The sequence below is a fragment of the Myodes glareolus genome, chromosome 10 (assembly GCF_982192425.1).
Source record: "Myodes glareolus chromosome 10, mMyoGla1.1, whole genome shotgun sequence".
In the NCBI taxonomy this organism is placed as follows: Eukaryota; Metazoa; Chordata; class Mammalia; order Rodentia; family Cricetidae; genus Myodes; species Myodes glareolus.
In genome coordinates, this window is record NC_142035.1 from 21,131,679 (window position 1) to 21,149,210 (window position 17,532).

Genomic DNA, 17,532 nt, shown 5'->3' on the forward strand with positions numbered 1-17,532 from the left:
TCAAAACAATACATCCCTGCCTCCAATTCCAGATAGGTGCTCCAGTGGTCTACTTTAAGCTTATCAGCAGTATGAAGATTCAGTAATTTTCTTCAAGTTAATATATACATCCTGCTACTTCCATGTCCTTGTTCATCAGAAGCCAGCACCACAGGTATAAGTAAGAAACTTTCCAGCTTTAGCTAGATGTGTTTTTAAAACATTGAATTCCTAATTGTATTCCTTTGAACATTTCAAATCCTTCAAGGAATACAGACAAACTCACGTTTAAGACTTTTCACTCGTACTTTCTTGGACCCCAGAACATTTTTTGTTTAACTCACTAGTCTCATTTTCACTCTTCTTGGTTTGTTTTCATAAAGATCTGTGTATTCTTTGTGCATACTTACAAACACAACAGTCTACCAAATAAACAAAAACCACAATTTCCCCCTGGGAACCTAACTCACACCCACAACAAGATGTGAAAATGAGCACAAGTGATGTAAAGTCTGAACCAGTGCGAGCGAGCTTTCTACCCAGCTCCTGACTCCGCCACAGTTCAGCACGCTCTATCTACAATTCAAGTAGCAGACTTACTACACCCCGGCTCAAGCATCCACTTTTCCACACTTATAATGATTATTTTAGTAGTGACAGTAATGACAACTATTTTTAGGAAACTAGAAATTGAGAAGGTAATAAAGAAGTCTCAGTAACCAATTTCTGCTATTGAGGAGACATTACTAAAAGGCTCCTTCATACTACTAGCTCTGGTTTTGATCATATGCTAATGAGACAACTCAGCCATGGAAAACATACTCAAGGAAGAAATCCAGTAGGTGAATTCAGGGGGGAAATATCTGTTTTTGGTACCAGAATCAATCTCTTTAGGGTTTCAAAATGTTTACAGTCTGAGATGATAGTTAAGGACCCAGACAAACATAAAACCATAATTTGCCCTTCACAACAATCTGTAAAGTACAAAGTTGTCAATTTACAGAGGATATCACAAAAACAACAAAACAAAAAGGTGCAAAATTTAAAAGCCCCAAATAGAAAACATACCTGGCAACGTGAGAAAAAGCATCCACAAGGACAGATTCAAACTCTCTCGTGAACTCAGGTCCTTTCCTTTTACTGTTTTGGATGACATCATTTGCTAAGTACAGAAAAGTAAGCTTCCTATTTGATTTGGCTGGAAAAAAAAAAAAGAAGAAAGGACAATTTAACTTATACCAAAGAATTCTAATTATTGATTGTTAGAATATTCCTAAAGAACATTACAGTTCAGCAGGTAAGGCACTTGTCACACAAACATAAGGACTGAAATTTGGATCCCCCACACCCAAGTAAAATGCCAGGTGGAGGTGGGTCTCTGGGGCTGGCGGCTAGTTAGCCTAATTGATGAGCTCTGGGTTTAAGTGTGTGATCCTATCCTGTTATATAAGGTGGATAGTGATTAAGGGGGACACATCAACCTCTGGGCTTCACAAACATACCCACCTGCACACAAAAAGAACACTAAGGTAAGTGTTACCTCTTAGAGTCAAGTAAATGTCTAAATAAATCAATGAATGGGATAATATATAGGAACCCATTGAAGTCTCTAACATGTACATCTGGGAATACAATTTTGAGAGAAGAGTGAAAAACAACAGCTTCATTTTTGTGTTACTTTAACCGGAATAATTAATTGACAGCAAAACAAAGATAATTCAAGGAAAATTCTTAAAGACAAGCTGTCAATCTTAATGCTAAAACCAAGGTGTCATTCACTGTACTGCGAGGACATCTACTTCGAATACAATCTTCATTACCAAGTGTTCTACAGTGAAACACTGAGTTAGGATTCAGCTTTGAAAGATAATCTTGTAACTGATGTTCTCAACTGAGACTCTTTCCTTGAGATGTCAATAACACTGACTCTCCAGTCCGGATGATTCTCTAGATATCATGTTTATCTCAAACACAAACATGCAGAAATGCCGTAATTATTGTTGGAAATTTACACACATCTCAAATCAGAATATGCAAAATGATGGCTCCCATGAAAAACATAATTTTTCTCTGTTACACATACAAAATGTACTATTTTCTATTACTTTATATGGTATCATATATTAAACCATAAAAGTTTCATGTAATACACCTGAGTTACAGCTGCTTGGGGGCGCATTACTGAATTTTCTGGCTTCCAACCAGAAATAAGTTCTCAACCCTAAAGTTCTATCACTACCAATTTTGGTCCCAGTTTTCTTTTAAAAGAAATAAATATGAATATAATAAAATGTTTCAAAACACTAAATTTTCTTCAAAGCTAAAGAGAAAAATCTAGCAGTATTTATGCCAACCTTTTCACAACTGTGTATCAAGTCCTCACTCCACTGCTCTCCAAGAACACTTTTGAAAAGCACAGCAGGCAGAAGATCTGATATCTTAAAATCAGTTACAGAGAAAGCCAAATAAAAAATGGGGCTTGAAAAGCACATTATAGTTGCTTTGTTTGTTTTCATAAGACAGTCTTAATATGTCTGGTTGCACATTAAAGTTTAAACTATACCCTAAAACATTCACAGAATTAGACAGGGAGATACTGATCTACATCAGCCATCTAGTAGCAACCCGATTTAAACAATTAATTGAGGAGACTGTGGGAAACCTATACTTGTCATAATGATTATTCAAAAGCAAAACAAAGCCAGGCATATTGAATAGTGCACGCCTTTAGTCCAAGTATTGGGAAGACAGAGGCAGGAAAATCTCCATGTGTCTGAGGCCAGCCTGGCCTACCTAGAGCTACCAAGTTCCAAAGCAGTCAGTCAGAGCTACAAACTGAGACTGTTTAAAAAAAAAAGGGGGGGGGGTCAAAACAAAAGTATCAAATAGTGACATGGGTGTGGTGGTGGCTCACATCTTTAATCCCAGCACAGAGACAGGTGGATCTCTGGGAGTTCAAAATCGGCTTGGTCTACAGAGTGAGTTCCAGGACAGCCAAAGATACAAAGATACACAGAGAAACTCTGTCTCAAAGAAACAAAAAGTATCAATACTTAATACAGTGTCTTACTGTTGTTACAAAGATGGGATTATCTCCTTCTCCATGGCCTATTAAGTGTAGTCTTCATCTCCATCAAAGAAGATTTTTTTTGCAATAGAAGGAGACCATTACAGAAAATCACAACCAATCGAAATGCAGTTGCAGAGCCAGTCTCAATGAATACATCTACAAAACAAACAAACAAACCAAAAAAAAAAAAAAAAGGCACCTAAGGCTCACAGATCAGAAGAGGGGGGGTCAGAGGCTACACTCATAAAGTCTCACCAACATGACTACCTAAACTTAAGAACTGAACAAGGACAACAGCAGACATGCTAACACGGACAGAGGAAAGACCCTGAGGTCTCAATCCTACACAAAGAACTACAGGCAACAAGGAATGCTGAGAGAGAGAGAGAGAGAGAGAGAGACTTTAGTGAAGAGAAGAACACACAATTGATCAGCCCTGAAAACATACATGTGAGTAACATTACACAGACAGAGCATATTATACTCAGCGATATATATCTATATACATATAGGTATGTAATAACAATTTATTTAAAAAGAGGCTATGTGGTGTGGCACATGCCTTTAAATCCAGCACTCAGGAGACAGGCAGGCAGATCCGTGACTTCTACAAAGGGAATTCCAGGATAGCCAGAGCTGTTGCACAAAGAAACCCCTCTTGATAAACAAAACAAAACAAAACAAAAAAGAGGCTATAAATTTGAAAAAAAAAAACCAAGAGGTATATAGAAAGGTTTGTAGGGAGGAAAGAGAAGGGGAAAATGATGTGATTATATTATAACCTCAAAAAAATGAAAGAAGTAATTTTAAAATTTAAAATGATGCAATTAAAATGTCATACAATTAAACTCAAATCAATAGTGAAAACAGAAAGGAGGAATATAACACTCTACTTAAACATATTAAAATTCTCAGTTCTGATAAGCATCAAATTATGTAACCCAAAACTCAGTGTATATGCTTTGGTCACTCAGATCAGCTTTTACTTTTATAATTTTTTTAAGAAACAAAAACAAACCATTATTTTTATTTAAGAGGGGAAAAAAAATCACTCCTACAGCTGGGTATGACTTATGCCTTTGATCACAGCAGTTGGGAGGCAGAGGAAGGCAGATCTCTGTGAATTCCCAGCCATGTAGGGCTACCAAGTGAGACCCTATCTCAAAAAAACAGCAGACCTGCTACTCTTCCACAGGGCCTGAGTTTGGTTCCCAGAACCTACTTGGCAGCTCAAACTGTCTGTAACTACAGTTTCAGGGGATTAATGCCTTCTAGTCTAAATCACACTGGGAACCCTAGAAGAGCAATACAAGTACCCTGTGTGTAGCAGTACTGTGACACAGCCAGACACAGAGTACACATACCCCACTACTCCAACTCTGAGGGATAATATGACAAAATGGATCTTCCACTTCCTACCAAAGCTGATTCCAAACCAAACCAGTAGAACTAGTTGCTGAGTTAAGCTTAAAGGACTGGCTAATCAAAAAAATTTTGTTGTGTAAAGAAGGGCTACAAAGTACTCTAGAAAAAAGGAACTATTTATTTATATTGTGGCCACAATTAAAACAAAACATAAGGCTGAGTGGTGGTGGCACCTGGCGCTTTAATCCCAGCACTTGGAGGCAGAGACAGGTGGATCTCTGTGAGTTCAAGACCAGCCTGGTCTACAAGAACTAGTTCCAGGACAGGCTCCAAAGCTACAGAAAAACCCTGTCTTGAAAAACCAAAACCAAAAAAAAAAAAAAAAAACATAAAAAATAATTCCTCTTGACCAGGTGTGGTGGCACACACACCTTTAATCCTAGCATTTGGGACGCAAACACGGGCAAGCATCTGGGAGTTTAAAGCCAGCCTGGTCAACATAGCACATTTCAGGCCAGCCAGGGCTACATAGAGAGGGGGAAAAAATTACTTTTTCTGTTTCAAAAAAATAAAAAGCAAAACAAACCATTGAAAAGCATTGTAATGCCAAAATATTCCATAAAAGAGAGTTCTACTTACAATCTAAAAGGACCAATTAGTAATTTCTAGAAAGTGGAAAGAAAATAACATGAAAAAAGCAATTCCTAAGTGAGAGGAATAATTTTTGTAACACTCATTAGTACTTTGAGGACAACTCAAAGACTGTGGCAATGTCTTAGATGGGGAAGATAACTTCTCCATAAACACAAATGGCCATTTTTAAAAACTCAGGGTGAGCTAGAACACCAGGGACTAGTCAGTTTCAACATTGGAGCACAAACCCTTCTACTTTAGTATGGGGACATTTTCAGTTCACAAGAGAAACTGGGTAGGAGATGAATACACACCTCAAGGCTTGGGGAAGAACTCTAGTTCTGCACAATCCAATTTGGCAGCCATTGGCCATGGATGGCCAGTCAACTGAGCTAATAAAACTGGGGAACTGAACTTCCGTCACATTTACACACAAGTGTAGCTCCTTTGTCACCATTTTAAATGGCCAACAGCCACATGCAGGACATGACCACCTTGTGGAAACACTACAGTACTGAGACGGCTGCAGAGAGTTGAATCAGTGCTGTTTAGATCTTTTACTCAACTAGGGAAACTTTATTAGAGGCACAACAAAACTACTAAGCTAAATTTTTAACCAGGTAACAGACACAATTCTAAGCACATGAGAGGGCCCTGATAAAAAGAAACCTAGTGAAAAAGACAGAGCTAAGAACGAAGCAAAGGTAAACGGTGTGATGGGAGCGGAGAGTACTCAGTAGAAGAAAGGGCTGCACTCAGACCACCACCTTCACTCGTTAAGTTCACTGAGGCACCAGGTACTTGAAAAAGCACAACTCTTGATATCAATTCTCCCTGGGCCCATGTCCCAGCTATAGACCCCTAGACAAGGCACTCGTCTTGTTGTATCTTTAAAATGGGGTAAGAACGCCAGTCTACCCACTACAACAGACTCTATACGATAAGAGTAGAGATAGAGGAGCTCCAGTAAAGCAAGTCTTCTCTAAAGATGACCAAGAGATTTCACCAAACAAAACCCAGCAGAGGTTACTGGCAGTTTTCTCATGTCTCCACAGATGCTGTAGATATTGGACTGGTACAGCAGACTGGGAACCCCAGGCTCTACTTAACTGCCCCCAGAGGGCAGAAGGCATTCCTATCTCAGTATAGCAAATCCAAACTGGGAGGCTCTGCATGAAGCCTAGAGTTAAGTCTCCTGGGAAAAAAAAAATCCTGGAATTTGGGGTCTGCACAGCCTCATCAGTTCAAAGATCGTGAACGGAATCATTATCCACTTCAGTTTCCTCATCTACAACAAAGGGAGTAGACATGAATGGACAAATGGAGTTATTTTCCACTACGCTTCAATTCCTCAGCCTTCTGCTGAGGAACCCGGTAGTGAGAGTTAGCTTGTATGTGCCATGCCCCCTGCTCCACATCAAGGGTAGCAACCTGACCACAAAGACCACGCTGCACACTGAGCAAGCGACAGTCCACACTCACCACTGCTACTGCAAGCTTGTACTGTGCCTACAGCATGCGAAAATGTTTACTGGATTATCCTGGCTTCTTACCACAATCGGCTTCGTTGAACCCTGGGTTTTCCCCATCTGCAAAGTTCCTACTTTCAAAAGGCCCTGAGAATTAAAAAAACAAAACAACAACAAAAAGAACCACCGAGTACAGTGGCACACGCTGTTAATCCCAGCATGTGGGAGGCAGAAGCAGGAGGATCTCTGAGGCCAGCCTGGTCTACATAGGAAGATCCAGGCCACTGCAGGCTAAAGACTGAGGCCCTGTCCTAAAGCAAAAAAAACAAAAGCAACCTACATACAGATAGTGGCACATGATAAAGCCACGACAATATAAATTATCACTATTTCCATTTTCTATAGCAGGGAACATAAAGGACGTAGAGGTTAAGCTGTTGGGGTAAGTGGCAAAGACAGGATTAACGTCCAGATAGATGCCAGAGACAACTTGCTATTGAGTGTCCAACACAGGGCCTGGAAAGTAACAGGCAGGGAGGGCTCAATGAACGTCAGATTCTGAGAGTGTGTACTCAGTGGCAAACGCAGGTTACCCAACTGACAGGGCTGTTCTGAAGTCTATGGACAGTGACTGCCATGGAGTGAAGGCTTTGTAAGCACAACTAACTCTGACCGTGTTACAGATAATACACACACACACACACACACACACACACACACACACACGGGGATCTGAAGAAACATGCCTAATATTACTTAGCTACAAAGTGTTTGCACCAGGTCTCAGTGTGGAGTGTCTGGCCAGAAGACCGCTGGATCTCATCCCAAATGCCCAAAACAGGGTCTGGTGCATAACGCTTCCAGCTCCAAGTAGAGTCACGATTTAAAACAAAACAACAAACAAACAAGAAAACAACAACTGTCGCCAAGTGTGAGGCGAGCCTGAGGAGGAAAGCAACTTAGCAACTTCAAGTCTGGGCATCTGAGCCTTTGGAACCGCAGATGAAGATCTTACACCTTCCTGGGCCTCAGTTTCCCTCTCCCAGAAAGGTAATGGCATTGTCTTCAATCTCAGAAGCTTAATCAAGGCCCCAAGCCTGCACAGCAAGGCTTAACTAAGAAGCTAGAGGAGTCTGGAGCGCACACACACTCATGGAAGAGCCCAGGGGTGGGGGTGATCACCTTTGCGGAGCTCGCGGTGCCACACGGAGACGATGGGTCCTGCGTGCTTGCGGTGGTGGATGAGCCACAGGGACAGGGTCTGCACGCTCTGCTGAGAGTTGCTCAGCTCCGAAAGCTTCTTTTCCAACGCCGACTCTGAGAAGGAGGACATGGTGGCGACGGCGAGGAGCGGCCTGGGCCGCCCGGTGAGACGGGGAGAGCGAGCGCACTCGGCCCAGGCCTCCCCTGACAGGCTGCAGAGCTCGCCGCCGACTGACAGACAGCTAGGGGTATCAGGCTGGGGGAGGGGACAGGTCTCCGCAGTAACAGCCGCCCGCGCCGCCGCCACAAGATGGCCACCCGACCTCTCACCCCGCCGCCACGGGGTCAAAGGGCAAGGGCCACAGGCGGGCGCCGAGAGGCTTCGGAACCGGAGGAAGACGATCCTTGAAAGGCGGGCAGTCTCTTTTGGCCTCGCTCAGGTGACAATCCCAGGTCCTCGGCCACCGAAAGGCGCTTTTACCGCTCGCGCCCGCGCGCCGGCGCAGTAAGCCCCACCGAAACCCTTTCTCCCGCTCCGGCAGAACCTTTCTGGCGCGGCGCGGCGCGTTACTTATGCGTCACTTCCGGCTAGGTTCAGGAGGCGGGAGAGTGAGGGAAAGACTGGAAGACGAGGTAAGAGTGGCGGGAGCGAGAGGGAGTTCAGCAGCTTAGGAGCGTCCAAAAGCAGATCCTGAGGGGACACTGAGGCAGAAAGCGTGGGACCTGGGTGTGGGAAGGGCCGCGTCGCTCAGGTGGCTGGGCCAGGCCACCCTGTCCCTCGGTGCCTGCTGCACTTACACATAACCCTCCGTCTCCCCCCCCCACTCCCACCCCTGCGCCAGCGCCTCAGGTTCCTTCCTGACACTACCCTTTGCAGACATCCACATCTTGGCTCTTGTTCTATCTTCAGAAAGGATATCCCTTTCCTCACCTGGTGGAACTGCGCAGCTTCCAGGAACACCTTTTCACGTCCAGTTCCGTAGTTTAGTCTTTAACAACCTCACCTCAGGAAGCACAACTTTGTGTGCTGCTGGACTCTTGACTCAGTTGCTTGCTTAAATCATGAAATTACATCTGTAATGATCTGTCCCTTTAAGAGACGAGCCACGCCCACTTCCCCCTCCACCCCACCCTACCCCACCCCACCCTGTCTGCTGAGACAGGCTGATCTTGAGCTTCCAGCCTGAGTTTCTCCTCTTTTCCATCTACCTCTTGAGGAGGCAGCCTCTCCCCACTTCTCCCTTTCCCCTTCTATCCTCCCTCTCCTCTTCTCCACTTTTCCCTTCCCCTCCTTAACCCACTTCATAAACATCCAACCTCACTCTACATGGCGTGCCTATCCATGCCTGTCTCTTGCCCTCCGCAGCGTGTCTCCCTGCCCTGGACCAGCCACCGCTCGGGGACCTGCCGCCGTCCCTGCTCTTGGACCCCCTGTCCACTGCCTGCCCCCGCTGGGGATCCTGAAGCATTTTTAATAATCCATTTCAACATCCTCAGTTGTATTGACTTTTTTTTTTTTTTTGAGGAGTGTGGAGAAATGGCTCAAACGAATGAGCACCTAAGTTTCCATCCCAGCACTCACTAAAAAACCCAAGTTGGTAGGGTGGTGGCCCACTCCTTTAATCCCAGAACTCAGGAGGCAGAGGCAGGCGGATATCTGTGAGTTCCAGGCCAGTCTGGTCTACAGAACGAGTTCCAGGACAGGCCCCAAAGCGTCACAGAGAAACCCTGTCTCAAAAAAAACAAAACAAAACAAAAAGCCCAAGTTGGTGGGCCAGGCCTATGACTCTAGTGCTGTGGGGTTGAGGCAAGAGGATCGCTGGAGTTTTCTAGCTGCCAGCCTAACTCCAGGTCAGTGAAAGACCTAATCTCAAAGGAGGAAGATGGAGAGCGACTGAGCAGGACGCCCAGCATTCTCTTCTGGCCTCAGTGCATACACCCATCCAAGCACACACACCTACAACTTCTTGATCGTTGTTGAACTTCTTAGTTGTGGGCCCATCCCAACCTAGAAAACATTCCTATAGTTGATGCCCGGTTTTCTTAACTGCTCTGTTCTTAGTATACATGCTTTGACCCTTCACCTGGACTACTTCATGATCAGAACTAGCACAGTGAGAATTTGCTATGTGCTAGACACTTTTCAAAGCTATGAAGTAGGTTATTATAGTCTCATGGTTTAATGAATGAGGATACAGAAGTATAGTGATCACAGAAGTCCCAAGATCACATAGCTAAGATCTGAGTGAAGAGAGAGTATATCTTAGCGTGTCCCAGTGTCCGGAAACAAAGCTGAGTTCATAGCTGATTGAGTGAATTAGCATAAAAGTCAACACCTACTCATAAGCTGAAGCTTTTGTGCTATGTATGGTGGCACACACTTTTAATCTAGCACTTGAGAGGCAGAAGCAGGTGGGTCTCTGGGAGTTCAAGGCCAGCCTAGTCTATATAGTGAGCCCCAGTCCAGCTAGAGTTACAAAGCGAGACCCTGCCTTTAAAATAAATAAATAAATAAAAAAGGCTAGGGCTTTTAAGTACCCTTGTAGGGAGTCTGTATCCAGCATACTACTACCTTCTAAATCTCAGTCCTTGACAGTGTTGCTCTTGAGTGGGGACTGTCGTCACCATTTCATAATGAGAACACATAAAATGTGGTTAAGTAACCTATCTGAAGTTGCTCAGGCTTAGTGAGAAAATGGCAAAACTGGAATTCAGTCAAGGTTGCCTGATCAGAGTCTTCACATGTTAGCCAAAGTTTCTTTCATTCAGTAAAATAGTTTTTGAGCACCTGTGTCTGAAGCACTGTTCCTAGGGAACACAAAGCATCCATGTCCTTGGGAGCTTGCCTTCTGCTAGAGAAGATAGAAAAACAGGCATGCAAATATAAAATGAGTCAAAAATGATCTGGAAAGCCAAGGGGAGTAGAGAGTACTCTACTATTTCTACAGGGTCTGAGAAATATATAAGTTGATCACACGATAGTCTGTTGTATATGCCCTTTAGAGAGGGTAAAGCAAACATTTGGTAAGCGTGCAAAGAATTAGCCATAAGCTGTCTTTCCAGGTAGCGATAAAACCAACTTCAAACCCTTGTTTACACTTTTGAGGAGTGGAAAGGCTAGTATAGCCAGACTGATAGAAATCGGAAGGGTAGCTAGACATGAAGCCAGAAAAGTGTGGAGGGACCATGCCACGTGGGCACGTCAGGCACAAGTCAGGATCTAGCATTTCTCTGAATGGATAGTAGCATTGAAGGCAGAGCATTTTCTCTTACTGCACTGCACTCTCGTTACCTTTGCATAGAGGCTTGGCTTACATAAGCAAGGCTATTTTTTTTGGAAACAAGTCATGGTACAAGAAAGACAGGAAGACCAGTTTGTCAGCTCTTGTAATAACCCAGGTAAAAGGATGACTCAGACCAGGAGTGTACCAGTGGAGGAAGTAGGAAAAGATGGACTATGGAGATATTTTAGAGAAAACGGTTAACAGGATTTGCTGATAGTCTGGGTTTAGATATGAAAGAAGACAAGGATTGAGGTAGCCCCAGGAATACTGACCTAAGCAACTAGAAGGGTGGAATTTCTGTTTACTGAATTTAAAAAAAAAAAAAGAAAGAGAGAGAGAAGCAGAGTTGGGAACCAAAAAGGAAAGGGTAGACATGTTTGATTGAAAATATCTGTCTAGGAACAGTCACCAGTCACTGCTCGTGTCTGGGGAATTGATTCCAGGACATATGCCCCACCATACACACAGGCACCACGTCATCTCTAGTTTATATATAGGACAATGTAAAAACCTGTTACACAGGTCAGGCTGTGGCAGCATACACCTTTAATCACAGCATGAAAAACAAAACATAGCAAAAAAAGGACACATTTTTTTTTAAAGAATTAATAACATTAAGGAACAGAGTACATGTTCAATACAAAAACTGCAGGCTTTTTTACTAAATATTTCTGGTCTGTGCTTGGTTGATTGGTCGCTTGGGCTCCCAGGTACAGAGGGCTACCTATACAAATACATAGGCAGTTCTACTTAACAATCTGGAGTTCAAGGGCAAGTTCTGGGCTACAGATAAAATATAGGAGTCCTAAGGGAGAAGGTGCAGAGAGAGGCTGAGATTTAGGACATGTTACCGTTGAGAGATCTGGAAGATGGAGGTAATAGAATTATGAACTTAGCCTCTTCAGTCTTTTAATATTAATTCTAGGGGTTAATTTTCAAGTCCTGAGCCAGCCTTGAACTTCTGGAACAACTTCACTTTGTTCAACTTCACTTTGTTGTAATCTATAGCTTTTTACATACTGGCAAAGTGGATGTCCTGATACTTAGTTTAGAATTTGTGTGTTTGTAAACATGAAGGAAATTCGTCTTTAGGTCTTTGTTGTTGCTATTTATATTAATTAATTTTGTGTGTGTGAGTTCACACATGCATGCCTAGCACTCCTGTGGATATCAGGACACTTTGAAGGAGATACCCCTCAACCACAAAGTCATTTTTTTCAGTAACCTTCCCCTGTAAACACCTTAAAATGTTTTTGTTAGTGTTTATTTATTTTGTGTGCTCATGGGTAAGTGTATGTACATGGGTGTGTGTGCATGTACGCCCATGTTGAGGTCAGAAGACAGCTTTTCAGAGTAAGGTTGCTCTTTCTACTATGTGGGGCCCATGGATTGAACTGTTGTCAGGCTTGATGGAAGTGCTTTTACCTGCTGAACTGTCTTACCATCTGTAGTCTTTTTTATTTTTTCAATATTTATTTGTTTATTTTGAGGCAGAGTCTCTATATAACCTTGTCTGTCCTGGAACTCACTGTGTAGACCAGGCTGGCCTCAGACCCACAGAGATCCTCCTGCCTCCGCCTCTCTAGTGCTGGGATTAAAGCCTAACTGTGTGGCCTTAGTCTTTAGTTGTGTGCCAGCGTCCTATTGACTTCAGAAAATGGAAAGTGTTTTTTCCTCTTCTCTTTCTATATTGTGTGGAACTGGTGCTCATTCAACTCTGAATGTTTAAAATTTGCCAGTGTCTTCTCCTCTTTTTTGATGAATATTTTAGTGACAAACTTGTGTTCCACAAAAGTTGTAAAACTTCTTCAGCAATCTTTCTAATATGTAATTGCAGTGATTTGATTTAAACCATTTTGTCTCTGCTGTGGATATGGTTTGAGGGTCTGCTAGTGCTTCGTGTATTGAAACTTAATCTCCATTGTAGAGTATTGAGAAAGTTCGCACTTTGGCATTTAAAGATATGGCCTTTGGGAAGCAACTGAGATTATTAATAATTAAGAATGTTAAAATAGAGCTCTCCGGATTGAAGTAGCTTTATATAAGGAGAATACCAGGCTAGTGCATTCATGCACTCCCTGTCTCTTGTCACATGATGCCCTGTGCCACTTTGGGGACTCTGCTAGCAAGCAGATCATCACCTAGCACAGCCCGTAAGCCTTGTACCTATACAACTGTAAGCCAGAACAACGTAGTCTGCCTCTCAGTATCTGTGTGTGTCAGGGGTGTTATTAAAACTAATGTGTGTCTATAGAACAACATGAATAGTTAATTGTCTGTAACTGCACACTTGCTTTATTCTAGTACAGATCATTTACAAATGCAATTTTATTTTATTTTTTTTAATTTATGATTTATTTATCTTTATTTTATGTGCATTGGTATGAAGGTGTCAGATCCCCTGGAACTGGATTTTCACAGTTGTGAGCTACCATGTGGGTGCTGGGAATTGAACCTGGGTCCTCTGGAAGAGCAGTCAGTGCTCTTAACCACTGAGCCATTTCTCCAGCCCCACAAATGCAATTTTAAATCTTTGTGTATGGTGTTTGTGTGTGTGTGTGTGTGTATGATGTATATGGATGATCGTGAGTATGAATTTGGGTGTCAAGTGCCAAAGCATGCATGTGGAGGTTAGAGGACAATCTCAGGTGACAACCTTTGTCTTCCACCTTGAGATGGGAGTCTCTTGTGGTTTGTAGCAGGGTCTTTTAGTTGTTTGCCACTGGCCTGGGAGTTACAGTGAGAATCCTGTCTGTACCTCCAGTCTCGCTCTAGGAGCACTAAGATTACATACAGATGTTGCTGCTGTACCCAGCTTTACATGGGTGCTGGAGATTAAAACTCAGGTTCTCATGCTTGCACACACAGTAAGTGCTTTACCCACTGAGCCATTTCCCCTGTTCTTGATGCAATTTCTTTTTAAAAGCTTCTGCTAATTTTTGTCTTTGTACAGTTTTCACAACTTTCTTATGTGCACACGTCTGAAAAGAGTACAAATTTATGGTGTGGTAAATGCTTTCTGGGTTACTATCAAAAAACTGCCTGTATGACTAAACCTTTACATTGTCACCTTCTTAAAAAAGATTTATTTTATTTTTTATTTCTGTGTATTTGGGGAGGTGGAATAGACACACATGGGTGCAGGTATCTGCAGAAGCCAGAAGTGTTGGATCCTCTGGAGCTGGAGTTAGAGATGTTTGTGAGCTTTCTGATGTGGGTGCTGGGAACTGAACTCATGTCCTCTGTTAAGAACAAGTGCTCTTAACTGCTGAACTATCTTTCCAATCCTCACTGTTGTTTTTTTTTTAATTAAAATGTTTTTATGCCAGCCTTCCTTCCACTGTCCCAAACTATAAGACATTTTAATAAATTGAAATTAAAGAGGACTATACCCCCTAGAATATTCTAATTAACCTGAGCTTTACCCCAAACCAAAACTATCATTTTAAGTAAAGGCTGGGCTGGGACCTTGCACAGATAATGAATGATTCTGTGAAGGGGCATCCCTGAGGGTTGAGGCTTCAGTGGGCCCTGAGTGCTCCGACTGCATTGCTCACTGACCTGTCTTCCCAAGTTCTATAGTGGCTCAACTATACTTATGCTTGTGAATTCTTCTGTAAAAGCATTTAATATGAATGCCCCAATGAGATGTCTTTATCCTACAGTATTACAGTATTTCATCAAATAATTACTAAAAGATACAGAATCTAATTGTTTATAATACTCCCATTCTACTTTTTTAAGTTCAGGGGGTCTAGGAGTCATCATAATAACTGTGATCCCCAAGAACAGAAACTGTGATCCCCAAGAGAGAAAGGAGAAAGAGAGACAGACAGACAGACAGAGGCAGACAGAACGAACCTGGAAAAATTACTGGAATCCGTTGGCTATTGAATAAGAGATTTCCATGTTCAGAACTCCAGCTGACACAGGAATAATGGTAAATGTACCTTATGGGTACCCATGGATAAGAGAAATGCATTCCAATTCTGTGCTCATCTTCATCTGTCTTCAGAGATACGTCAGACATGCCCATCTTCCGTAGCTCTCAGCACAATTCTCTGTCAATATGAAGGTCATACAAAGGTGCCCTGTGTCTGTCCACACTGGAAGGTGCACAGTGAGGGAGAGAGAGCGCAGGATACCCCAGTGATAGTTGGATTCATTTGTTCCTAAGCAGAGGCAGCACAGGACCCACAGCGAGCAAACTTGTGTGGGTTGCAGTGTGGCTCCAGGTCTTTCTGTAAACAGTATTGCTGAATTGTTAAGGCACAGGGGTGATCTTGAAAAGCAGCAGAATCGCTACAAAGTCACACCCCACCAAGGATGACAACCTCACTGGAGCTGCAGCTGGGAGTTCTCTGCCTTCTGAGATTTTGTCATAGTAACAAATCAGACAAATACTGTCTGAATTGCCTGATTAATTCAAAAAGTTATTTAAGGTGTTCTTGTGATGTCTACAAAACCTGCCCTGCTGTTCGATTTTGTCATTATTGCTGACGTGATGTTCTCTCTCCTTTTCTCACTGTCTGCCCTTTTGGTCTTGCTAGAAGTTTTTTGTTGTTGTTGTTGATCTTTTCAAAGAACCAGTCTTCGTTGATTTTCATTTCTTCTCATTAGTTTTTGCTTTGGTTCTTTATGATTTTTTTCATTCTGCTTGTTTTAAGGTTAGTTTACCTTTTTTCCCCTAGGTTCTTGGGAAATGAGAGTTTAGATTTGTTGTTGTTATTTGAAATCTTTCCTTTTTTCTAATATATAACAGTATTATAAATTTACCCCTGGGGTGGGAGTATATAGTTCAGTGGCAGAGTACTTGCTTAGCATGTGTGAAACCCTGAGTTCAATTCCGACCCCCACAAAAGTAAATAAAAATTTACTTCCCATGGTTATAGGTGTTTTCTTCATTTTTATTAACTAAGTTCTCTCTCTCTTCTCCTCTCTCTCTCTCCTTCCTCCCCCCGCTTCCCCATGCACACACATTTTCTAGTTTGTTTTTTTCCCCTCCACAGTACTAGAAGTTGGACCTTTGTGCATGTTAGGTTAGTGCTCTACCACTGAGCTACAGCTATGTAGCCTGCCTAGTCTGGAATTCCCAGAGATCTGCCTCTTCAGTACAGATAAAAAATGTACATCATCACTCCCAAGTGCCTTAGCCTCTTAAATGCTGGCCTACAAGCATTTATCACCACCCAGAAAAGGTGCATTTGTTTGTCTTAAAGTGTCCTTTGTGTTCCATGTGCTGTTTACGTGTCCCTTTTGTGAGGATTTCCCAGTACCCCTCTTAGTGATTTCAAACTTGATTCTGTTATGTTTGAAGAATATTCTCTGTATGATTTCAGTTCTTTTTAATTTGTTGAGTTTGGAGGCTGGACAGATGGTTCTGAGGCTAAGAGGATGTACTGCTCATGCAGAGGACCTGAGTTCAGTTCCCAGCACTGGACACCATAAATTCCTCATCCACAAAATGAGCCCAAACCTCAGAAAAATGAAATGAGGCCCACACAATAAACAGGTTCAGACGAAAGGTTTGTCTCAAGCACCCATTGAACTTTTATGGGATGAATGTTTTGCCTACTTGTATGTATGTGTATCACATGTGTGCCTGCTGCCCACAGAAGTCAGAAGAGAGTGTAAATCCCTTGAAACTGGAATTGTGGATGGTTCTCAATCACAATCCTCTGCAAGATTAACAAGTGCTTTTAGTACTAAACCTTGCTAGCCCCATGGCCTATCTTGGCATTGTTCTGTGGGCTCTTGAAAAGAATGGATGGTATGCAGTTGTGGAGTGGAGTTTTGTACACATAGCATAGCTCTTGTGGGTGGTGGTGGTGTGACTTTTCCAGTGTCTTTGTTGATTTTTCTGCCTAGTTATTTATTAGTTGTTGACTGAGGAGTGGAGATACCTCCGTCTGTGCTTATCGATTTTCCTACTTGTAGCTTTTTTATTTAATTTTTCACACATTTGTCAGCTGTTGTTTTGTGTGTGTAATTTGGAAGTTCTATTTCTTAGTGGATTTACTCCTTATTATATTATGTGATGTTCCTTTCTTTCTCAGGTAACCTTGGTCTGAAGTCTGTATCTGATACAGCTCCTATTCTTTAATTAACATTTGCATGGTAATAGCTTCTCTGTCCTTTGGCTCTCATCCTACCTGATTGTTACATTAAGTGAATTTCTTGTAAACAGTCTTGTAATTAGATCATGATTTTAAATCCATTCTGGCAGTCTCTACTTAAATGTAATTGGTATATTTAGGCCCTTTATATTTAACATAATTTTTGATATGGTAGAGCTCAAGCCTGACTTTGGTTCTGTTTTTATTTCTGTTTTCTTTTTTCAACCTTCCCACAGGTTGTTTGAATAACTCCTTGAATTCCATTTGATTTACTTACAATGTTTTTATATCTCTGTGTGTATCCTTTTCAATGGTTATTGTTCCTTATAGGTTTGTAATTTACCAGTTCTAGCTAGGAGGAAGGCTAAGCAGAAAGAAACAGAACTTCAGTGTGCTGAGAGTTTGAGATCTAT

The 17,532-nt window shown here is 42.2% G+C and overlaps 2 protein-coding genes across 2 annotated transcripts in view; one reads left to right on the forward strand and one right to left on the reverse strand.

Moving 5' to 3' along the window:
- The window catches only part of Rprd1b (regulation of nuclear pre-mRNA domain containing 1B), a 47,217-nt gene extending 39,033 nt beyond the window's left edge, over nucleotides 1–8,184 (reverse strand). The window contains exons 1-2 of the mRNA XM_048440904.3: nucleotides 7,699–8,184; nucleotides 1,048–1,177 (exon numbers count right to left, since the gene is read on the reverse strand). Of these exons, the coding sequence (XP_048296861.1) occupies nucleotides 1,048–1,177; nucleotides 7,699–7,849 (281 nt within the window). The 5' untranslated portion in view covers nucleotides 7,850–8,184. The remainder of the gene's footprint in view (nucleotides 1–1,047; nucleotides 1,178–7,698) is intronic.
- Nucleotides 8,185–8,212: 28 nt separating this feature from the next.
- The window catches only part of Tti1 (TELO2 interacting protein 1), a 51,960-nt gene continuing 42,640 nt past the window's right edge, over nucleotides 8,213–17,532 (forward strand). Inside the window, exon 1 of the mRNA XM_048440903.3 lies at nucleotides 8,213–8,352. The gene's annotated coding sequence lies outside the window, so the exon portion shown is untranslated. The remainder of the gene's footprint in view (nucleotides 8,353–17,532) is intronic.